Source organism: Sinohyriopsis cumingii, chromosome 11 (genome assembly GCF_028554795.1).
Source record: "Sinohyriopsis cumingii isolate HCF-2022 chromosome 11, ASM2855479v2, whole genome shotgun sequence".
Taxonomy (NCBI): domain Eukaryota; kingdom Metazoa; phylum Mollusca; class Bivalvia; order Unionida; family Unionidae; genus Sinohyriopsis; species Sinohyriopsis cumingii.
In genome coordinates, this window is record NC_142971.1 from 12,806,540 (window position 1) to 12,833,189 (window position 26,650).

Genomic DNA, 26,650 nt, shown 5'->3' on the forward strand with positions numbered 1-26,650 from the left:
GAAGGCAAAAACTTAAGTTTGGTCTTGCAAATAGTTGCCATATAGATATTAGTGTGTATCATTTCTTTGAAATGAGAACCAAACTTGATGCCTCTCATATTTTTAGATTCGTGTTCCTCTTTATCATGCACTACCTGACAGCGCCATTTGCGTGCGAATTTTCGCAATTGCACTAATAAAATACAAAAAGAATATTAGTGGCTGTAAGAACAATGCTTAAAGACTTATTTTGGTTAACCTAAAGTTTCCACGCCATAAAAAGGGGAGTGAGTGGGGGTGGAGGCGGTGGTTCCGTCGCGTCTTCTGTAAAATCTTGGAAAACCTGGTTATTGCAAAGCGAATACACACGGGATCCGGACGGCGAATTATTATTTTTATGCTAAGCTATGATTTTTCGTACACCCCAGGCGCGCAATTGGACCATGGGTACGACGATGCATACATATGAATCATTCGAGAGCAATATAGTGTTAGCTTAATTTGTCCGCCCTTCCTTACGTACGTACGAACATCCGTTGCCTTCAGTGCTGTGGCATACATCACAATAACCTGTGTTTCAGGACAGATATGTCACAGTAAGGTACATCCCAGTGGCGGGTGGGCCACAAATAACGTGTTCCAGGGCGGATACTGAATACATACTAGATAACGTAGATCAGTATGGCGTGTTGGTAACACATAACGTATATTCCAAGGCGGATACTTGATAACTAATGTGTAAGGTAGGTATATCATTTTGGTGGTGGATAACACATAACGTGTGTTCCAAGGCGGATACTTAATAACTAATATATAATAATAAGGTAGGTATATCATTTTGATGGTGGATAACACATAACGTGTGTTCCAAGGCGGACACTTAATAACTTTTGTGTAAAGTATATCAGTGTGGCGGGTGGATCACAAATAACGTGTGTTTCAGAACGGATATTGAATTGCTGTTGTGTGACGTACATCACTGTAGTGTGTTGGTGAATAATAACGTGTGTTTCAGGGTGGATATTTAATTGCTATTGTGTAACGTACATCATTGTGGTGGGTTGGTCACAAATAACGTGTTTTTCAGGGCTGATATGTAGTAACTTGTCGGTGTTGATATTGATGTTGAAAGTTTTGCTGTGCTATTAGACGTGGCATAATTACTTACGTAAGGGTCATAGTGGCTTAGGCATGCAAACGAACAACGGCACGCAGCTGGGTAGATTGTTTATACCTGATATTCACACGCATTCATGTCACGCTACACTAACTCGAAATACCAGCAGTTCGTATTGTACCAGGATTGGCCTGAGCAAACAAGAAACACCTACAGTTCACATTGTACCTGTGTTCGCCGGGGGTTCTTTTCATTGATCAGCAAATACCACGATCAAGCAGAAACAGGTGAGATTTTATATATTCAAAGTTATTTTTTTTCTCTCCAAATTTCATTTCCTGATGCTAATACATAGTACTATGTATATGCTATTTTGAAAACTCCTGACGGTACGAGTGAAAACATAATCTGATGCATCATTCCAGATAGACGGGTGTATGAAGAAATCTCCTTGTAGGCTACGCTGTATATTAGTCTATGTAATGTTCTTGCCATAATCGATTCGTTTATTTAACAGACAAATGATAGGGTAACACGTGATCCCTTTATGCGCTTCCAACAGTGTCAACATATCATTGGTGTTTCTTCGAGAATGAAATGTACACTCAAAACTTAACCGGTCGCCAGCTAAAGCTAGGTAAAACGTTATGTGTACCGATACATAAATAATCGAGTAGTTCGAAACTTCAATCACACGAATTCAATGTACAACAAATGGGCTAGGGACGTAGTGAGTGTTTGGAGCGGGTGCTTGTACCCGACTAATTGTATTATATGGGTGGGATGATAGCGAATGATACAGTTTGAATGATCTTGCAGCTATCTTGTTTTAATGAACTAATTAGTTATGAATATTGCTCATTAGCCGAAATATTTTGACGAATAAAAACACAACCATTAATGTGTTTACATGTATTTGTGGTTAAGTGTTTATATATTGGAGTGAACGACAACAGTTAGACTAAGTAAGAAAGGGTGCTTGTACATAGATGGAGTAGATGCAACAGATGCGATCGGACTCCATTTACCTCCCCCCACAGGTGAGTAAAAACTAGCATTGTTTTTTATATAATAAAAGCAATAACCGGAAGAAGAAGAAAAAACAATGCTACCGAGTGACAAATGTTTCACATATTACTGTCATAATCTGTTGTGATATCAGACCTTGTCAATCATGCTGTAAATGAGACAAGCTTAGTAACTTCATTCCCTACCCTACCCTCTTCTGGTGTTCCTTCTCTTAAGGTATTCAACCATAAAATAGGCTTCATTTTACTAGTGATAGTGATGTATGTTTTGTTCATCACACCACCATTTACAGTTTTGGACCAAACTGAAGTTACATGCCCCAGAATGTAAACCAATGTTGAATTTTGGCATGATCATACCGAGTTACGATCGTATACGGCTTGCTGTTCCTTGCAAAGATATGCAGCTCATCGAAACATTACGTCATCAATATTTGAGATTAAAAAATGGCTACTACTCATCATTCTTGGATTCCTGTTACATGGAAGAATTACATATTTAACGAGAATCCGGCATAACTTTGTCTGACAAGACAAAACATTAGAGCAGTTTTTGGGCCTGTTACTTCAATTTGGTGTGTATGTATGTGCGTGTTTTGGATTTTTAATGTAGCTTTAACACTTTTTCAGTCATATCGCTACAATGTCTGAAGTATGGCAGTTTATAGTGATGTCTAGCACTGGGGTATCATGCTGCAGTCATTTAACATCATGCCCCACCCGGTCACATTACCCTGACACCAGGTAACCTTTTAATGCTAAGCACCAAGTGAGGCAGCTGCTAGTACTATTTGTATCAGTCTATGACTCGGCTGGGGTTCAAACCCGCGACCTCCCGCATCCGAAGGTGACGCTCCGAACACTAGGCCACCGTAGCGGACTACTTCAGTTTGGTACAGTGCGAAAAGTAAACGAGTGCTTAACGATTATAAATTATATCTGGCGGAAATTGAATCATAGGTTAGCTTATGGCCGAATGTCTATTTTTGGACGGGAATAATATCCAGAGACTGAAGGTCAGGTATGGAACATACTGTTTCTAAGTTACTTTCTGTTTGAAGTATGATAGACGGGGTCGAGTGTCAGATTGGGTCTTGGCAGTATTCTGACAAACTTTCTCACCTGGCATGTTTATAATTTCTTCATGCTTTTGATTTGTTTTTTGTTTTTCTTTCTCAATGTCAAGCTTGCGTCATCCACCCGTAATCTCCCTGTCAGTCACATGTGATCTCCCCGTCAGCTACGATCCCCGTGTCAGCCTATGAGGCGCCATAGCGGACAAAAGCTGGTCCAGTGAGTAAGATGCAGTTGAAATTTCGATGTCCTAAGTCGAGAGATCTAATATCACGTGTTGGATCAAATCGCATGCCCTTAAAGTTCCATTTTCTAGATCGAGATTTTAGATTATATATATGAATTATACAGTGGTTGTTTAAAGATCTATTTCCAATGTTGACGTTTTACAGTGTATATTTTGAATTAAACAGCGGTGGTTGAAATTTCAGTATCATATGTCGAGAATCCCAATTCACAAGTTGCATGCAACTGTTTGTGATGAAAGTTCCATTTCATATTGCGAGCATTTAGATTTCATCTGTTGAATTTCAGAGCAACGAAAAGCAGCCTTTTTGTTTAAAAAAAAAAACAGTTCGTTCACGAGAACGACCTCTAGTGAAGAAATTCATAGTAATTCTCGACCTGTGAATGGTACCTTTCAGACTGTAAATGCATGAAATGTAATGGCGCCTCATAATTGAATACACGAATGATGTATCTGAATACTCCTATATTATTTTGAATTGTTAAAGTGGGGATTGTGTTAGTGTTACTGTTAACACAACACATCATGTCACCATATAAAAATAACAATTCTGAAAAGCAGAATTAAATTTCCAAAGACCACTCTGTAATTCAACAGATACAATCTCAGAACTCAACATATGAAACGGAACTTTCAGCACAGTCAATGTGATTCAACATATAAAGTTGAAGCTCTCGACATATGACTTTTAAATTTCAACAACCACCGTGAAATTCAGAAGATACAATCTCAAAACTCGACATTGGACATCGAATTTTCAATCAGCGCTTTGTAATTTAACAGATGAAATCTAAATATTCAACATATAAAATGGAACTTTCAACATAAACTCTTTGAACCAATTCGTAAATTAAGAATTCTCGACGTTTGACGATGAAATTTCAACCACAGCCGTGTAGTTCAAACGACACACTCTAAAACCTCGACATAGAAAATATAACTTTCAACCACTGCTGTTTAATTCAACAGACACAGTCTAAAATCTCGACCTAGAAAATGGAACTTTAAGGACAATAATGTTTTATACAACACGTGAAATTGGAATTCTGGACATATGACATTAAAATTTAAACTGCAACGTTCTGATTGGATCAGCTTTTGTCCGCTACGGCGCCTCATATCAGCCAACTGTGATTCCCGCTCCATGCACCAGATTTCACCGTGTTTTAATGATGAATATGAAGTAAACACTAAACCAGCGAAATGTCTTGGAAGATATTGTCGAAGTTTGAGATAGTTTTGTTGCACATCATCGAAAGAGCTTATTAGTGAAAATTCCCTGCGATGTCAAGCTACCTTTATATGTTTAAACTGAATTGCAGCCCTTTTCAACCCAGCAGCACTTTTCTCAAATTAATTGAATTAATAAATAAATAAATTACATCCATCGTATTAGACACTAAAATTACGCAGTATGCCACAAAAGAGATACAGGAAACATAGTGATTGATGTTTATAGCATGTTGTGTTATGTTTAAGACCATAGGCAGAATCGATTCCAGAAATGTCATTAAGGGGTGAGGGTGGGCGAGTAAGCAAACATGCAACGGGGCTTTGGGATGGAACACCTGGTAGGTGCTCAGGGGATGTATTATTTCTCGAGTTTCCAACGCATAATGATAACCATCTAACTGTAAAGATCACCCACCCCGTTCTATCACTGTATATATATTGTATTTTCTCTCGGGTGCATGATATTGTTCAAAATTACTATACATATATAGCGTCAATACCAGCACGATACATACTAATTATGGTAATCCCGCTATCATGTCGATTGCATGTGAACAATTGCCATTCTATCTTATCGCTGTATAATGTTTTTTGTACGCATTTATCTCTGTAAGTTTCATGTGATAAACCTTGTGGGTTTTGTTTCAAGGGATTTTAGAAATGTGTCAGTATTTGTCTTGAGTGAGACTAGAGACGAATGGTTCAGGCATTACGTGGCAGTAGACAGAGTTTCCATTCATATGCCTTTAATTTTTTTTATTGTTTTGCAAGTCCACATAGATAGTGTAGAGATAGAATAAACCCAGAAGCACAAGAAAGGAACTCGTGGCGGGGATGTGAGAACGGGAGCGCACTTGTAAATGCTAACAATTCGATTGTTAGATGTTAAGAAAAGGAGGTTTACAAAACCCGGGAGAGGAAAGGGAGGGGTTTAATTTATTTTTCTGAACCTTTCCTGTGGCGTACTGGTTAGCGATATCACACACACACACACACACTTGACCTGGATAAATCCACATATATGTATTAGGTTAAATTTGCAGTACTATTCAAAGATATAGTAATCTTTGCGAGATCGATCTAGAACGATTCGACAAAAGCATATATATATGGAAAGCGCGGATTTAAAACAGAACATGCGTATGTAGTAGCTAATGTTGAATGAACGACATGAACAGAAAATTTTACATAAATTTGAATTCATTCATGCGTTTTGAAATGATTGAAGTGCTGACAATTGCTAAACATAATTGTAACTGTTGTAGACAGTCTTCCCGTTGGCTTGTTGAAAACGCATACAGACAGTTTTGTATAGATGCATGTGGTAATACTTTACGGCACATCAACACAAAGTGAATAATATCTAGTGCCAACAAAAGGTTATGTTCCAGAAAATGTAAAATTATACTGCACAAACATTTGGAAGATGAAGACGAAGCCCTCGAAATAAATGTATAACTAAGAACTTCAAGATTAAATATAATACATAAAATTGTAAAATTCTGTAGGATGCATATAAAATAGTATATAAGGACAGTGCCAGATTTAGGCATAAGCTAAACAAGCTACGCTTATGGCCTCACTGTCCGAGTCTGAACAGGCCTCTCAAATTTATTTTATACCAAATAGGGTCTCGACAGCTTCCCATAGCTAAGGGCCTCGCTATGTCTAAATCCGGCACTGTATAAGGTAATACATTTAAAATCCGTAAAACGTCATTAAAGGTAATTTGTAAACTGTAAAGTATTCCCTGTTTGTTTATATGCCATAGTAAATATCTGACGTCAGAAACTCTGCAGATCAAGACAAAGTAGAGTATTGTATACACCTGTACTACGATTTGGAGAGTACATTTATGATCTGGAGTGTGCAGTTGAGATCTGGCGAGTACAACTGCTTTCATAAATATCATATGAACGAATTCTCTGATCATTTAATCGGTGCCCCCTCAGCCAGTCAGAGTCTGGGTTCGCTACTGCTTAACTGCCACAAAAAATAATATTGTCCCCTATTTGAAAACACAACCATTTGTAAATAAAGGTGTACTTTAACAGGGCGGAAAAATATGGAGTTATAGGGCATGTTTTTGTCGCCATGCCGCAGTTTTGACCTTCTAGGTGCGTAATCAACAATATGTTGGTACTTGTGCAAACACTTGCACCACGTGCAATCTGCTACAACGAGGTAAAAAAATACGGCACATTAGATGGAAAATTGTACTGTGTGTGTGTGATTAGAATTGTTAACGTAGCTTTAATAATTTTTCAGTCATATCGCTACGATGTCTGCAGTGTGGCAGTTTATAATGATGTCTATTACTGGGACATTATGTCGCAGACATGTAGCATGATGTCCCACCCAGTCATCCTGTCACCAGGCCGACAAGTCCGAACACTAACCTCTTAATTCTGAGCGCCTAGCGAGGCAGTTGTTAGTATCATTTTTGTAAGTCTTTGGTATGACTCGGCTGGGGTTCGAACCCACGACCTCCCGCTTCCGAGACAGACGCTCTAACCACTAGGTCACTAGCGGTCAATTGTACGGTAAGACATTGTGAATATATATATATATATATATATATATATATATATATATATATATATGGACAATTATATGTATAATTTAAATGGACAGTGAAGAATATCATTATGTGTCATTCAGTGGTTCATCTGCGACAAGAGGTATGTTTGTTGCCAAGGCAGTAATTTTAAATTGCTTCAGGATGCTCCTTCAGTTTGAAATCCATGCATAAATAATTAGATTTAACAGACAATAATCACAGTTTTGATTAGTTATCATACTTTAAATGAATTGCTTGTTTTATTAAAGCCTTAATGAAGACGTTTATCTTATTCATAATGGTTCTTTTTCTTGCAGATGAAGCCATTTGACACGGTTTAACACTAGGTTTTGGGACAATGAAGTCGCAATGAGCAGCTGCAGTTTGATGTGATATGCACATAAAGATGCGACTTACTCCACGGAAAGTTTTGACGTGGTTCTTCGTCGTCTGTGTCGTTTTTTTTATTCCCTTCAATTTTTATTATCGAAAACTTTGGATTTACGAATTCAACGCGTTTCCTTGGAACACTCAGACTGGAGATAGAAATAGCGCCAATGCATTGTTCCCCTATGAAAAAATTGATCGAGTACGCACAGAGGAAATAGTGAATAAACAGATAGTACAAGACCATAGTGTACCACCGAAAACTTTAACAAAAATAAACAAACCAGTTTATTGGCCAGACTTGGCGCAATATGATGATGATAGGATATTGGCACAGCTTGCGTTTAGGCCAAAATGGATGAAAGATAAGATGGTCGGAAATGACATAGCTACTCTGAAAACAATTCTCCTTTATCATGGTTTGGGCAGCATGGATGTTCCGGCTGGTCAAGAGATCTTCAAGCGACACACATGTCCAGTAGACACGTGCACCATCACAGACAACTCACATATAGGAAGCAGCGCAGATGCTGTTTTATTTAAAGAGAGACTTGAACGTACGTGGACAAAGCGTCCGCCAGGTCAAATCTGGATCATTTTCCTGCTCGAATCTCCTTTTCATACGCCAGGATTAAGTGCCTTTGAAAATTTAGTGAATTGGACAGCATCCTACAGGAGAGACTCAGATATCGTAGCACCTTATGAAAAGTTTGTGCCATACAATGAAGCTGTACAAACGCTGCATCAGAATCGTAGCTACGCTGCCGGTAAAACAAAAAAAGTGGCGTGGTTTGTATCTAATTGCGTTACACGGAATGGACGTCTAACTTACGCCCAGGAACTTGCAAAATACATATCAGTAGATATATACGGAAATTGTGGGCCATTGAAATGTCCAAGATACAACAATGATTGTTTCGAAATGCTCAATACAGACTACAAATTTTACCTATCCTTTGAAAATTCAAACTGCCGAGATTACATCACGGAGAAATTCTTCGTCAGTGGGTTGATGTAAGTGTGCAAATTTTCAGTGATTTTCTGTTTTAGGTCTATCGCGTTCGTAGTATTCCAAAGAAATTGTTGGTGATGTTAATTACCTGTCTAAGGAGCCGTATGACCTCAGTAGTTAAAGCCCTGAACTCGCAATCAGTAGTCTATAGGTTTGAAACCTACCCAGGTCTGCTTGCTCGGCTGAGTAATGTGTCTCTGCAAAACACGTTTCTAGATATTCTTATTTGTGAGGATGTTTTATATTGCACCATTTAATGTAATTGCACCAAACATAGTGAAATCGCTGACTACGTAATGCAAATGTGTTAGAAAGGTCATTAGTTTTGGTAAGTACTCTCGTTGAAAGGACAACTCAATATTAACTGGATCAGTTGAATGTTATGTAACCTAATATAAGCAAATATTATAAATAAACTCGATAATAAGCGAAATGCCATTTGATAGACCCCTTCGAATTGTGCGTTTCGGACAAGTTGCTGCTCCGGATAACGATCGCTAAAAATCAAAATGAGGCTATCACAGATGGGTTAATGTATTTGATAATGACTTGGAAGTAGAGCTCGGCGTTAGTATGTGAATATTATTATATGCTCATTTTTTCCCCCGTTAACTTTACATTGTCAGAATCGTTCAATATTAACCGATACTGAATTCACGCGACAATAAACATATAGCATTCACGTGTATAAAGGAACTACTTTCTATTGTAAATAAACAATGGACGCAGACGCCAGCACTTTTGATTTGTACAAAAATCATGTACACTCGCGTAAGAGGCTCTTTACATTGTGGTAGTTTAAAACATGTTTCGTGGACTGCAAAAAACCCCAGCTGTTTGGCACATTCCGCGTTGATACAATGTTACGGATTTAGGCTAGCTACATTATATAACAGACGGAATATAAGGTCCTTACAAACAACATACAAGTGACAAGTCATATACTCTCTTCTTTTGCTGGTGATAAGAATGGCAAAATAAAATATACTTACAGATTTACATCCTGAATTTCCTCAAAATTTATTTTCTTAATTCTGCAAATCCGAATTACATGAGCATGTCATCGGTTTTCAGTCTGGATTATACATTTCGAAATTCTGCTGTAATTTCGATAAGTGCAATTGCATCCTCCATACTGCACTCAAAATATAATAAGCATTAAATTCCATAGCGTCGTTTTGATAATTGCAATTGAAAGACTTCATATTTTCCCCACATTATGATTTTAAAACATTCAATGACAGAAACAGAAACACATTTGCGGATGTAACACGCTTCTCCCGCGCCACTTCAGTCCGATGTATTTCATGTATAATTTGCACAGATGAATCCAGTCCGAAATCACAAACTTTCGTCGAATCGAAACAAAATACCAAAATATTTTCATTACAGATCAAACGGAAAAGTTGTTGCAATGCGCATTCATTCACAGTATGACTGCAAATTTCAATTTTAACTAGACACGCAATTTCCTTTCGAAAGTTATGTCGAGCGCGCGATTAAGTTCAAATTTATCTGGGCGGAGTTACGTGCGCATTAATAATGATGCCATTGTGTGATGACAAGTCTGCGCTTGTGTATTTGGTTTGGAATAAGGCATTCATTCATTTACTTTATTTCTTGTAGTGTATTTTGTTTATATAATTAAACCTTAGGTAGAATAAAACAAAATGAGCATATAATAAAAAGGTTACTGCATTTGTATGGGAAAATATGAACTCGTTTTGTCGGAAGGATATACTGCACTTCCAAAGTCGTGCAGTATTCCATCCCAAAACTCGTTCATATTTTCCCATACAAATGCAGTAACCTACAAATATCATGACATCCTGTACATATAAGTTTAATGTTGATAAACAAATGTTAGTATTTCGAATATCATCATCATCATCCCCATTATCTTTAAAGAAATAACATACACAAACACACACACACACATACACACAAGCAAATTACAAATATATTAAAAATTGGTCTTATACTAAAACTTTGTTTTAGAATGTATTTGATATTCTATGAACTAAACCAATTTAACCAAGTTCTTTTAAGTCCTAATAATATTTGTTGAATCAAGTTTAGAGGTTTTCGCAGTTTAGCTATCAAATCATTTTTAGAGGCATACGCAGTGTAGCTATCAAAGCATGTTTAGAGGTATACACAGTTTAGCTATCAAAGCATGTTTAGAGGTATTTGCAGTTTAGCAATCAAAGCATTTTTAGAGGTATTCACAGTTTAGCTATCAAAGAATGTTTAGAGGTATACGCAGTTCAGCTATCAAATCATTTTTAGAGGCATACGCAGTGTAGCTATCAAAGCATGTTTAGAGGTATACACAGTTTAGCTATCAAAGCATGTTTAGAGGTATATGCAGTTTAGCTATCAAAGCATTTTTAGAGGTATTCACAGTTTAGCTATCAAAGAATGTTTAGAGGTACACGCAGTTTAGCTATCAAAGCATGTTTAGAGGTATATGCAGTTTAGCTATCAAAGCATGTTTAGAGGTACACGCAGTTTAGCTATCAAAGCATGTTTAGAGGTATATACAGTTTAGCTATCAAAGCATGTTTAGAGGTATATGCAGTTTAGCTATCAAAGCATGTTTAGAGGTACACGCAGTTTAGCTATCAAAGTATGTTTAGAGGTATATGCAGTTTAGCTATCAAAGCATGTTTAGAGGTATTCACAGTTTAGCTATCAAAGCATTTTTAGAGGTATTCACAGTTTAGCTATCAAAGAATGTTTAGAGGTATATACAGTTTAGCTATCAAAGCATGTTTAGAGGTATTCACAGTTTAGCTATCAAAGCATGTTTAGAGGTATATGCAGTTTAGCTATCAAAGCATGTTTAGGGGTACACGCAGTTTAGCTAATGAAGCATTTTTAGAAGCATAGGCAGTGTAGCTATCAAAGCATGTTTAGAGGTATATGTAGTTTAGCTATCAAAGCATGTATAGCGGTATACGCAGGTCAGCTATCAAAGCATGTTTAGAGGTATATTTATTTTAGCTATCAGAACATTTTTAGAGGTATACGTAGTTTAACAATCAAAGCATTTTAGAGGTACACGCAGTTTAGCTGTCAAAGCATGTTTAGGGATATGCGCAGTTTAGCTATCAAAGCATGTTTAGAGGCATATGCAGTTTAGCTATCAAAGCATTTTTAGAGATATGTGCAGTTTAGCTCTCAAAGCATGTATAGAGATATACGTAGTTTAACAATCAAAGCATTTTAGAGGTATACGCAGTTTAGCTGTCAAACCATGTTTAGAGGTATATGCAGTTTAGCTGTCAAAGCATGTTTAGGGGTATGTAGTTAAAATAAACTTGAACTTTAATTAATGAAAATAAACAATCAGTCTTCTAGATTCAAAAGGCAACAATCTCCCTCCCTTTTTTTTTTGTCCAACTTAAATTTAAAATAAAACTTTCCGTAGTCCTATTAGACTATTAACAAGTTTAGTCAGTAATGAATTCTACTAGTTTCTAACAGGATATTGTAAGTTTCAAACCTTGAAAATGTCTACATAAAACATTTTCATCGCCATGGATCTGAGTCGTATAGTTATCTAAACAATTTTAAATTTTTATATAAAAAAACGTATTCTTTTGAACTGGTATTTTAATTAAAATAACATTATTCTGTAGTTTGGTATCCTTATTAAAATAACATATTTCTTTAGTACTTGTTATTTTAATTTAAATATAAGACGTTATTGTGTAGCTTGGGAATTTAAGATTAAAATATTTCATAGATTTGGTATTGAATTAAAATAGCATTATTCTAAAGGTTTGGTATGTTTCTTGAAATCTCGATTACATGCTCTTTAGTGGAAAATGCAAATGCAGTTTCCTTTTTCAAAATTTGTTCCTTCATTATGTTTTCGTTTTTTTTCTACTAAATAGCCATAAATCTGATGGAAATTCATTTCTAATAATTTAAAAAAATATCCGGTCCCTTCAGCGTTTTCGGAGAGCCATAACAGAGAGCGAAATGCTGGATGTCAACATCACACTTACAACCTACTTTTTTTTTAACTACGAGGGGTATTTTTCCTGCTAATTATGGCGTGGGCAGGCGACACTCACTAGCATGGCCGTTTGTCCGCTGAAACTCATTACACACACACACACACACACACACACACATATATATATATATATATATATATATATATATATATATATATATATATATATATATATATATATATATATATATATAGACGATGTTTCGCACACCATAGTCTTGCCACAGGCGCAAGGTCAAGGTCACGGCAAGGGCAAACGAAAAAATATATTTCGTTATTGTCCGGAGGGAAAATATTGAACTACTGAAGATGTTCAATGAAACCTGAAGCAATGATATATCATGACTAGACTATAGGTCACATACTATAGCCACGCCTCCTGCCTCAAGGTCAAGGTCGCGGTAAGAGAAAATATAATTCTTAACTCTCTTTCCATGTACGGGTTCAGCTCTAGAAATAAGGAGGATATTTTAATGAAACTTTAGCCTTTGATATATCTCGACTTATCAGTTTTGCGTATTCATACTCATACTTCCTAGTCCAACCGCTCAGGTGGCTTAGTGGTTAGAATTTCCGCCTCGGATGCAGGAGGTCGTAGGTTCCATCCCCGGCCGAGTCATGCCAAAGACTTACAAAAATATTACTAACACCTGCCTCGCTTGGCGCTCAGCATTAAGAGGTTAGTGTTGGGTCTGGTCGGCCTGTTGTCAGGATAATGTGACTGGGTGGGCATCGTGCTACATGTCTGTGGCATGATGCCCCAGTGGAAGACATCACTATAAAGTGCCATACTGCAGACATCGTAGTGAAAAATTGTTAAAGCTACGTTAAAAATGTAAAAATCCAAATCACACACAGACAGACACACACGTCCTGGTCCAAGGTTAAGGCCACAACAAGGGATAATGTAAGCGTGAGACGTGTTTCCTTATCCAAGCTGACACTTTCTGACCCCAGCAAATATTTTGATGAAACTTTACCAAGGTCCACACCTTATCGTACGATCAGCAAGTTCATCTCATAAAGGTCAAGGTTATTAGTATGGCAAGGACCACAAAGTATATGCATCATGTGGCATTTGGGGCGCTCTTGTTTATCAATCAGCAGTGACTTCTTGTCTTCTTTGTTTTTATACACTGTTATAATAATCTGCTGAATTTTTGGTCCCATGTTTTTAGCAATTTACGTGAATCTAGCAATTACGTTCCAAAGCAGACCCTGCAGTGACTGTTTTTACTATTTATTTAATATTGCAATACTCTACCATAGTTAAGAAACCTGAATATTTACAATATGATGCAGTAATTGCATGTTGATCAAGTTGAAACATTGTTTTGCAGTACCAATACAGCTTCAAAAACGTCCACTGATAATCTGAGAATTATAACTCAGTCACGCCAAAAGTAGCTCAGTCACGCCAAAAGTAGGTCACTGTGACCTTTTTTAAGGTTGGATCGAATTTGTACTTCCAATGTTCATTCATTCATCATCCGTATTTGAGATGATATCTCGAACGATCGAGCATTGTAGATGCATCTGCTGGAATTCAATCATATCGTAAGTATTTCTCTCGCCCAATTTAAATTTGTTACCAAAAGTCATTTCTGGTCCTATTTTTGTCGTTTAATCCATGAAACGTTATACGTGCACTCAACTTTTCCAATTTTATCATTGTGAAGAAGTACGCCACTGTGTCCTAATTTTCATTGTTAAATGATTTTGCCTCAAATATGGATGCATCTTCAGCAGTACTACATCATCGTTTGAAAACAATAGGCAGAATTATCTTCTATAAATTGTTTTTATTAAACTCATTGCCAACTTGAATTTCCCCTTGTCTTCAACATTGTTACATTCATACTCTTTAAACTTTCTATATTGATGCCTCTTAATAAAATATACATTGCAGTACACAAAGTAGGTCAATGTGATCTACAATTGTTTGTTGAAACTTCCGAGACTTTTCACCTAGTATACATTATCAACCAATATTTTAGACAGCATGCATTGCATAGGTCATTGTCCATAATGACTAAAGACATCATATTATCTTTAATTTTCTGTTCTTGAAACGCTTAACGACCTTGCCTGAATTAACAAAGACAAGTGTCCTACTGGCTGAATTTATAAAGAAAAGCATTCCTTTGTCTGTATTTAAAAACAAATATCCTGTTTACAAGGGATACGAGCTTTCAGAAACAACTTGTTTTAAAATGAAACAAAACAGATAAAATACAGTGTAGTCTACATACTGCAACAATAAATCGCCGCTGGCGTTCGATTTACTGTTGGTGTTAATTGCGTGAGTGGTGTGCTACACCAGAGGTCCATTACTAGACCTTGATTTAATTTGAGATAGAGAGCTATAACCTATAGCTATAATCAGACAGCCATTTATAGTAATGAACATATGATTATACCGATAGGTTATTCTGACATTTTCGATTAAATCAGAGTCTATCCAAATGGCAGTAAGCGTGTAGCTTCGGGTGACATCAGTGTATGTTTACAATCCAACAACAGAGGGGAAAGGAAGCAGCAAGCTATAGTATATTTTCAGATTTAAAAAAATGTACCTTGCTTTGAATAATTTACGTCCTATTAAAGAGAAAATACCTATATGATAAGAATCAATAATAATCATAACAGTGTTTAGTGTACTTTAAGCTACATTGTATTATTTTGCTGTCTTGTACAATAATATTACGAGATCTGATGAAAACACTACGATGCCGTTAGCATTGTAGTCATCTGAAGTGTCTATAATTATTACATTTTTAATTATTTATCTCTCTCTCTCTCTCTCTCTCTCTCTCTCTCTCTATATATATATATATATATATATATATATATATATATATATATATATATATATATATATATATATATATATGATGTTAATTATAACTAATTGTTATCAAGAGATTTTTTTTAAAACACTGGTAATGTTACCAACCAAATATTTTCATCCCAGACGAGAAGATCTATATGTTGTTCCATTGGAATCGAAAACAGATTTTCAATCGAATCCAGTAAGTTATAATTCATATGATATGGCTGGTAATGAAAAAGTTAATCACTTTTTAAGGTATTAAAAGTTTAAATATTTGTTTACGTAATGGAAGGTTTGCTGATTCCTCAATGCAGAATCAGAACTTTTTCGTGTATACTAGCGTTTAGCCGCTCAGAGACAGTAACTTGTATGTCAGCATATGTCGTTTTGACATTTTTGTTTCTTAGTCTAAAAACCAGCATGTCTTGCTTGTCCAGTTGGCAGTTTTCATGCAATCAAAGTAAATGAAACAACTTTCACATTTGCATCGTCTTTTCTTCCAGGCATGATGTGATCCCTATAGTCATGGGGGCCGCCCCTGAGGACTATAGCCGCGCAGCTCCTCCTCACTCGTACATTCATGTGGATGACTTTGCATCTCCAAAAGATTTAGCAGACTATCTGCACAAACTGGACCAAAATGACCATCTTTATAACGAGTACTTTGCTTGGAAAGGCACGGGCAGACTCATCAACACGTTCTTCTGGTGCCGACTGTGCGCCATGCTGCATGAGCCAGACCGCCATCCCTCTTCGTACCGTGACATCGAGAAATGGTGGCGCGGCGATGAGATCTGCGTTAATGACTATTGGCGGAATCATCCGAGACATTCCAAACGTATTGTTGAGAATCATTTGCAGAAATATTGATTTTTTGTATTTTCATTACGTACCATTTATTTTTTATATAAAATTAATACTAAAAAAAAGTTGGTGTTTGTGTTTTGTTTGAAATTTGGTTCTGTTCCTCTGCAAAAATTTAAAAATGTATTATTACACGAATTGCCTTAGCACTTTCGGTAACAGTAAAGACGAAACTAGCACAAAATACCCACATACACACGAGATTATAAAATGATGATTTTCACCCACCCACCATCGCTTATTAAAAATTTACCCCCACCCATCCACATACTATGGCCTACTTTATCATGCACTAGGAAATATACGACAGTAGAAAAGTGGCAGATAGCAAGGACCATCTTACTAGCTTGCTACTACTTTGGCAATTGTAAATTTAGTCTGGAAATTAATGAGCACTGCGAAATGCGAAAGTTCCAAAAATGAGAACAAAATAGAAGAGAATGAAAAGAGTGAAACAAAGAACAGAAAATTTCAGTAGTGCGGATACAAACATCAGTTTGATCGCGATTGTTCGTAGTACTTATAAACTATGATGAAAGATTTAAATGTAAGTGGTGGGACGATAAAACATTTTGACAAAGACTGTAAAACAAAAATGCACCAAATATATGTAGTGGACATAAAAAATAAATCGATCACTATGAATACATGAAACGTAAAAAAAAAAATTACGTGCATTACATGTTATCAGTGTCCTGCAACTCATTTTGACGCTTCTGTTATCCGAGGCATTTAATGAATATTTAAAGAGATGATCATCTCTCAAACAGAAAATATTTTACATACGCAAAAGTGAACATTTATTATCACCACTCTTTATTATTTTTGCAATTGTTACGACTCTTTGGTTTTAAGCTAAGTAACAGAAAGAAGCGAAGTTTAGTAAAATAAATAAACAAATTGTCTACGTTACAAAGTGAATATTTAAGACGAACTTAAATTACGGTAAATTAAATCCCAAATAATTCTAAATGTCCTACACCTCTTTTTAGACCCTTTTCCAAAATCTGCTGTAAAAAAAGCCTGTGCTGGTTGCCGTCATACCTAAAGCTGCAATTAAGCGTAACATTTGTCATACATTTCTATTTAAACAGTTATTTTTATCTTTCACCTAACGGTAGATTTTCTATAACTTTGACATTTATTATTTTCAATATTATCTTTCAAGCGTATCTCAAAATTTCTTACATGCCTAACTACCACTCCTCTTAAATTTTCTTCTTTACACAGTAAGTAATCATCGCTTTCGGGTATTATTTGGTGATAACCATCAAATCCAGTCTCGGCTTCTTTAATTTACTTGTCAAAAATTTGTGTCGATTTAAGTTCATTTATGTTTCTTCCAAAAAATGGTTACCGCCTCTTATTGTACAATAGTGTCAAAGGTTAATTTGAAAGCCGTGGGCATGCCATTTTATGGCATCCATATGTTTTTAAATTATGTTGAACAGTCTTTTTAGTCATCCATTAAAACTGGAGGTACAAGTGCCTCTAGGTTATTGTCAAATCCCTCAACAGAAAATTATTATTTATAATATAACCACAGTTACTGCAGTCTCGTATTCATCTTCATCGTACAGATGATTTCCAAATGTTTGATTACTATCTTCCCCACCAACCTGTGTCATTTTTACACTTATTAGGCTATAAATAACTTGAATTTTTTTATATAGACCTTTGACAGGAAATACAAATATCAGTAGCACAATTTCCCCAGAAATTCAAGAGTGCATCCATGAGTTGAAAATAATTGTAACAAATTTGTTGGAATAAGTGGACAATAAATGGAGAAAAAACACATTGTCAATGTGAGATTAGCAAACATATCGAAGCCAATGTTCCAACCAACGAAGATTTCAATGAATCAGAGAGTTGAAAGAAGATAAAATGATCTCAAATGATATATACTTTATCGAGTTGTATTGTTTACGTTGGAATTTCCTTACTTTGCTTTGAGGGCTAGTTTCAGGACATTGAAACATGTCAGTTTTGAAAGGCCAACAGCGGACAAGAAATTAGAACGGGAAAATACTCGCTGTTTGAAACAAATCGAAAATGTTCACAATTATCGTATTTTCAGTTAAGGGAAGGTTTATGTATTCATTTACCTGCTCCATGTTTTCTTGCCTATTGTTTTCAAATATTTCTCATTTTAATTCCCCAGTTCTGGTGGTACTCCTTCATTCAGGGTTACAGTAACCTTTATCGTTATGAAGCTCTGTTATCACATTTCTATTTTACATTTCGAACATTATTTTACATAATAAATTTCAATAAGCACTCACTATTCAAAATGTATGTCATCTTTCAACAAACTTTTAAGACATATTTAAGTTGATGTGAATGTTTGTCAGAATTTGGTGTAAATTAATTTAAAAGTATCGTTGAAATAATGGATACGGTATTTAGAAAATTCGTATAAATAAATGGACAACAAGAAAGACAATTCCAAAGAAGAACCTGAGATTGACAAGCCGCCAGAGAAGGTAACTTGACACAACAAAAAAGGATCAACGTGGAGTGACTTTTATTGTACGCATTCATGGCAATATGAAAGAATCAAAGCAAAAATGTTGATAGGAAGAAGATATATCAACTTTGTCAGAAAATCATATTGAAAGTCATTTAAATTAGTCAAAGAAAATTACTTATTAGATTGCAAAATAAGAAACAATCAGTTCAATTAGTTGCTCTATCAAAACATCAAAACCACCTTAAGAAGTATTGTGCGCAAATCTGAGTATATTGGTACTTCACAACAATAAATGGCAAGGAAGATAAATAGCACAGCTAACAATATTCATCATGCAATGATTAACACAACTCTTACAATTTACTTGTGAAGAAGATATCTAAGATGTAGACAAATTAATCAACAAATATGAAATATGAGCAAGTCATGAAGATTATGACTACTTCGTCTAGCCAGCTTATAATCGACTGTTTTATAGGTCACGGGGTAGAGACCAATGCAATAAATAGGGAATTAAATAGTGCAAAACGGTGATTACAGGTGAACTCTACGATAATACCATTTCAATTTTGAAAAATAAAATGAAAAAACTACGATCGACAAAGCAAACAATCAAACACAAGCAACGGACAACAAAAGGAATCTGATAAATTTGGTAAGAATCTTACATCTAATATGTATGTAATTCCAAATTTACCATCCAATGCTAAGTTCAGACAGTTATATTAAATTTAACTTGTGATAAAGTCGACGAAATTTTGAATGATTTAACATCAATAGAACAAAGTTGTTTGAATTACAAAGCGCTAACATTTCTAAACGTGTGTAGATGTTAAACATGGCTATCGTTTCCACTGGGATAGGTTTCGTAGCTGCTGATATAGGAGTTGCGGGATTCACAACAATATTTACAATTGTTCTGGCTATAGCGGGTTTGGTACAATTTTAACGCGGTTTGTGCCTGACGCTTTAATGAGAAAGCTATTATACAACAGTGACTTGAAACAGGATGATATATTTACCACTGCCATTGATAGCATTGATGATACGGCGCGTTTTCCAATAAGGGGTAAAGAAATTAATAATGAGAAATTTCTGTTGATTGTTACACAGTACAACAGCTGCAATACGATCAGAACGCAATATTAAAAAGAAAATAAACAAATTATAAAATCGAGATTTTAAAAGCTAATCAAAAATTTAATGGACAGAAAAAAATTAAAGTAAAAAGAAATTTTGGAGAAGCTTGCAGCGATCGCCCATAACCAACTACAACTATAGATACCGATAAAATCAGACAGTTTCGTGATATTATTAACCTGCAAATGAATAGTCATCGAAGACCAAATCAATAAAACCCAAAATTACCCTAATGGCTATTATTCGTCTTAGCTAGGATATCTGCCTGTTAATAATCTTTTCATAATGGCTTTATTTCACATACTGCGAATAGTCAAGGCAAGGAACTACAGAGGGGTACTGTATAATTAAATATAAGCTTTAAAGAACATCGGTTTCTCACGTTATATACTGGGTATTTATATGGTGGTAGGGAAAATTATATTGATCACAGCAAGCAAAAGGTTTTCGACACGCAAGACTTGCTTATACAAGAATTTAACACATTGTCTAATGCCATGCAAACATTGGGACCGGTATGAGAAGGAGCCGATGAAATCCCCAACATTTGACAACACGTACATGTATTAAAAAATAGAGTTACGTGGAGAAAATAAAGAAAAATCTCTGAGAGAATACATCAATTTATAATTACAAAACGTTTAAAGAATGGCTTTTATAGTGACATCAAACAAAGCATCAAAGGTTAAAAGCTTAATCAAATAATTTAAAGGTGATGAAATAAACTTGGAAGGTACAAACTGGTAGTACTTATCGTTTGTCACAAAGGCAAATGACATGATTTAACGGAAATAACCAAATAAATACAGGATATTTAGAACAAAATAAATGTGAATCAAAGCATTGGGGAGTATAAAAATGTCTCACGACTGATCTATCGCTCATTTAAACGACACAATCTAAATGCTTATGGATCAGATTGACCAACTATGAACACTGAAATAATTGCCGGAAAAGAAGAATCTAAAACATATACAAAGGAATATTTCATCGTGAATTAGTTCCATAATGTACACGGCGGTATCAATATCAATGAAACAAATAAATAATGTAGGCAATAAATAAAGTGGCAACATCAGTAGTTATCATTGGTGGTGCAATAGCTGACGGTGTATATTCACAGGAAACAAATATATGTTTCAGTTATTTCATGCAAAACAGAGCCAAGGTACTTACAGCCTGAACAATACTATGAGTTAACATAATTTGGTTACTCAGTCACTGATAATTTTGATGATATGTGCGCTCTCCGACCATAACTCACACAAATGTTCCTTTACAGTTGCATTGATATTTACGATTCTTCTAATAGTCACTTAACGTCTTAGTACATATTTATTGCACTTGTAATCGTTATTAGGGTTAATGTTGATCACAAGAAACTTTCAAGTCTGTCAAAGTATTCTGAACTATAAATTGAAAAGTTAAGATCGGCAACTCACAATGCGCACATCACTGTCAAAGGCGGTATTCAGTTCGCTGTAAACAAAAATAAAATTATACGTCACTTGACTTCTAGATACTGAGAGATCATTCTCAATTGTATCTTCTCCTTCTTCATCAGGAATGATATATTCCAGCCACACTAGCAGCGATCTCTGAAGTGATAGAAGGTGATAACTGAGACAATAAATTGTCTCCTGTACGATACAATTACACCATATTCAATAATTTAATACGTTCATTACAAGAACAGTAATGAAATTCCTCTATCCAAACGCTACATCACACGATTGATTTGGCAGGTAATACGAATGCCATTCTTAATTAAGGATGAATGAGTTAAAAGGAGTGTCAATACTTTGTACAAAATTTAGAGGAACTGATTCAGAATTTGTATATCTTGATCAATATAGATAATGATTACATTAACATTATTAGTCAATTTGTTTCATTCCCAGGGGTATAAACTATACAGAAGCAACAAAATATCTCTTCGACGAACAGCAAAGATACATGACAGACATTAATGTAGAATTCATAATTTTTCACGAAACACCATTGCATCTTGCTTCATTTCAGAAATACATATTGTAACAGATGGCATGACACATGTCATCAATCAGTTAACATTCAAAAGAAAAGATAATGTAGATGCTCACAATGTTTATTTTTATGTTCTTTCAGATGTCCAAATAAATATTCAAAACGACAAATTTTGTTTAAGAAATATAATGGTGAGGGTTTTTATCTAAACGATGCATGAGTGTTACAGTGTTATTAATAATTCGGTAAAGGTGATAATGTAACAGAGTCTGATGTTAACATTGATTACATTTCTAAACTTTTACAACAAAGATGTGACATAAACAACTACAAATTAGTGATCGAGAAGCGAAACAAGTTAAAAGTCAATAAAAAAAATAAAATGTTCACCTGGTCAGGAAGATATTTGAGTTATTAGCAAATTTTGTGCAAATCCGATACAATGATCAACACAAATTGTCCCTTCTTTTCAAACAAGATATTTTCCATGCTTGATTTTGTAACCTCTACAAATCCCTCCAACATAGAAAACGTTAATAAACTAAACCGCAAACAAATAATACGGTGTGAATGTCTTGATTGTTGTACGAGGCTAGCATGAATGTACATTCTGATACCCACCTTAAAACAGAGAGGAAACATGTAATAAGCACACTTAAGTTTAATCTGACATTAAAACAACGTAAACTATAAACAGCAAGAACCTTCTGATATGATTATATGGGGTGTTAAAAGCGGTAGAAAGAATGTTTGCGTTGGACTTGTTTCAAACAAAATTTAAAGAATTTTTATTGCCTATGTTGTTACCATCCGTCCAACCATTAAGTACGAAAAGATTTGCAACATGGAAATACTTCTTAGACACGAAAATAGTATAGTGGTAGATCATGATAAGAAATTACACATATGGTTATACTTATTCATTAGTATTTGCCAGGTCAATGATACTTGGTACTATCTTAGAACAGTCAAAAGAATAAAGCAACCAGCCTAACCAAGTTAGTGGTATACATTAAGGAAAGACTATATGAGTGAAAGAGCGGAAACGTAATTATGCCATAAACTAGATGCCTGAGAGTGTTTAGTTTTAGTTGTCTTTTACGCTAAAAGTAAGAAATCGTTGGAAAATATCTTCAAGGAAAGCTATGCAGTGCCATCAGTTACAAAGAGAAGGGTATTTAAAAGCTGGAATAAAACAAAAGAAATGTAAACTTTAAATGAGCATGGTGTGATGTATATCTAGCTAACTTTGTATATGATTGCATATTTTAACATAAATAAAAACATTTTGACGTTGCCAAGTTTCTAGAAGGCATATATTTTTCATGTCATGTATGTAGGTTAGAAATAAGTCATTTACCTGTATTTGAATTCAAGGTTTAGCCTTGGAATGTTCTAGAAGATAAATTGTTTTCTAATTGGATGGGAAAATTGTCAACATTCTGGTAATCTTATTGTGTCTTAGCTTTTTGTATAAGGTTCTTAAGCGAACACAATTCTTCATTCCTACTTTAAGTGAAGTGGTGTTCAGATATAATTTGAGAGATCATTTATTTAAAAACAATATTAGTTGAAATTACAAAGTGCTCATTGACATTTTTACTAAATCACTATTCGGGTATTATTATGAATTCAATTAATGACATTCTGGACTATTTCACTGATACCGCTAGAAAGTTAGTTTATCAATTCATCCAATGCTAGTTGCACATCAGCACATTCAGTACTGGAATTTATTCGGAAAACTATAAACTCTTGGAATAGTGATGTAACTTTTAGCATTATCTGAATTTAATTCACAATATTGTAAGTTTCTTTTAAATTTTCAGACGTATTGCAAGGAAATAAATTATTTGTTGAATTTTACTAAACTTGTCTTAGTTTTTTCTGTTACTTAGTTTAATTCCATAGATTTGTAACAGTGAAATATCTCTTTGATTACAATATCTTAGTGTAACAATGTCGAAGTATGTTTGTATTATCAATTTAACGTTTTTCATCTTAAGAACTTAATGCAACCTCATTCAAGGCAATATTGAATATCTCAGATTGGAATCATCAGTATATGATTTTCAGTTTGATTAAGCAAACAATCATTCTACATGTTAAAATTGAGAAATAGTGTTAAAACGAAAGTCTTTATCCCTTTGTAATGCCAGGACTGGTGTGACTGTTGTCAGGATACTGTGACTCGGTGGGACATCATACTAAATGTCAGCGGCATGATACCCCAGTGCTAGACATCACAATAAACTGCTACGCTGCAGACATCGTAGTGATATGGCTGAAAAATTGTTAAAGCTACTTTACAAATCCAACACACACACACACACACACACACACACACACACATCCCTTCACAAACCTTTTGTTCAATCTTGTCATTCCTATAAGAATAAAGCACACTTATAAGACCACACATGACTTGTATAAACCCGCCACGTTTTATATAAACCCACCACATGATTTATCTTTTAAAAGCAGTCATACCTTCATATTTAGTTGTGGAACACCGAATATAATCTGCTTTTTTTATCACTTGTAGCATTAAACTCAGTCGTATTCTGTATGTGATTTTTAAACGTACCTGCATCTGCATCAATAAAAATTGTACATGAGATACAGAAGATCACCTTATAGCCATGTACCGACTTCTCTTGTAATGAAAATCGTACAAGGACAACTTACGCACTTCTAGTTCGGCGAAGCCGCCATAAATGGGTTTTAACTAATCCGATTTTCTTGTGCTAGAAGCGGTCTAAAACCAAGTCTGTATTCATGATCTTTCGCCTTGCAAATGACAAGTCTTTATGGTATCTGTGAAATTTCCTTTCATTTGCACATATTTTAATCTATTATCTTGCATATGTTCTGCATCTACTTAACGGACACCTAATTATTCATGAGTTTGAAAAATCGTCTTCAATGTCTTTTACATAAGATTTTGCTTAAAGTGGCATTCAATTCAGTGTAGGATGTTAACTATCATTTGTAATTGTTTGGAACGCCAATATCTGTCTACTTTGTTTGCAATCTAACTGAACTTGAAAATTACCTTAGTGATTAACTAATCATTATTTTTAACCTGTACAATAACTTACGTCCTGAAGGTTTTGAACTTTGAACTCTGGTTTCTCATTTAAATTCTTATATATTGGTGCAAAATCACATTATTGTTGAATTAACTTTTCTGACGCTATTAGGTAGTCCTGGAATCGTCGCGTTGCTCTGTTGATACCGTTAAATCAACTTAGAAAATACTGCAATAACTTGCATCATCTTTCCAATGTCTTGATGACTTTGTTGGTTGCCCGTTTAAAGCTATGACAAATATAGGAGCTGGTACATGGCCCATTTTACATATTAGTTTAATCTAGAAATGTAGTAAATTGCCTTGACCTTTTCTCCATCATTTCTCTTTGTAGCTTCGTAATGGACTTTGTACATGCGATTTTGTTTAGTGTATCTGTTTAATATTGTGCTAATTCTTCCTCCGGTGGCATATTGGTTAGAACGTCCGCCTCGGATGCGGGAGGTCGTGGGTTCGATCACCGGCCGAGTTATACCAAAGACTTACAAAATTGGTATTAACAGCTGCCTCGCTTGGCGCTCAGCATTAAGAGGTTAGTGTTAGGGCTGGTCTGCCTGGTGTCAGGATAATGTGACTGGGTGGGACATCATGCTACATGTCTGCGGCATGATGCCCCAGTGCTGGACATCACTATAAACTACCACATTACAGACATCGTAGCGATATGACTGAAAAATTGTTAAAGTTACGTTAAAAATCCAAAATCACATCACATCACATCACTAATTCTTCCTTTAATTCCTGAATATAGCAGCATCAGATATATATCTCACTCTGTACTTAAGTTCAATGCTAGTTTACTTATTTAAAAAAAATAAACTAGTTCTGGTGCGCTTTAATATTGTGCTGCAATTAATTTATAACAATTTACGCCGAAATTCCGATATTATCCAAAACATATACCATTTACCTATATTTCTCTTTGAAATGTTTATGACATCTTTAGTACCCAGGTAACCCTCGAAGACAAATACAAATTTTCGTTTATTGGTATTTTTAATTTCTTTAAGCCATTTAGAAATCATCCATGTATAGTAAGGGTATATTTCTTTTCTCAACCAGTTTTTTAATCCATATTTCAAATGTGTTGTGGTTTCCTTGAGTTTTTCATCCATTAGATTGTTTGCAAGTTGTTTTTCAATCTATTGATTATGAACTCCTTACTAAACGAAATGTAACTTTCATAATTATTTAGAATTAACGTCACTTGTTCCTGGTCGTTTTTTTCCACCTACATTTTTATACATAGGTACTTATAACAATCATCACATGCTACATACTAAATTGGGAGTGTGATCTCCAAATATAAATGGGCCTTTACAGAAATAAACTCTCTAACTTTCCTAATTACTGCATTCAGTATGGCCTGGGATCGTTGGCAACTAGAAGGTAAATGTTAATCTTATCCTCTTCAACTCTGTATTTATCTATATCTGTATTATCGATAAATGAATTCTAGAACCTTCTGGTGATAATTCTAATTTCTATTTTTCTGGTAATTATGTTAATTTTTGTTTTAGTTTTAGGACGGATTAAAGGTGGTTGAATCCCTTTTCTGATGTATATAGAAATCAGAAATCATAAAAGTGCATGCATGTA

The 26,650-nt window shown here is 35.0% G+C and overlaps 1 protein-coding gene across 2 annotated transcripts; it reads left to right on the forward strand.

Annotated features, from left to right (window-relative positions):
- Positions 1 to 462: 462 nt before the first annotated feature.
- On the forward strand, positions 463 to 16,427 carry LOC149787621 (core alpha-(1,3)-fucosyltransferase-like). 2 transcript variants are annotated; one of them, XM_089973797.1, is made up of 3 exons: positions 463 to 722; positions 7,556 to 8,639; positions 16,001 to 16,427. In XM_089973797.1, the coding sequence occupies exons 2-3, from the start codon at positions 7,633 to 7,635 to the stop codon at positions 16,365 to 16,367; spliced, it is 1,374 nt and encodes a 457-aa protein (XP_089829923.1). In that variant the 5' UTR covers positions 463 to 722; positions 7,556 to 7,632; the 3' UTR covers positions 16,368 to 16,427. The 2 variants fall into 2 exon arrangements, with proteins under 2 accessions (XP_089829923.1, XP_089829924.1); XM_089973798.1 differs by lacking the exon at positions 463 to 722 and adding an exon at positions 930 to 1,383.
- Positions 16,428 to 26,650: the final 10,223 nt, after the last annotated feature.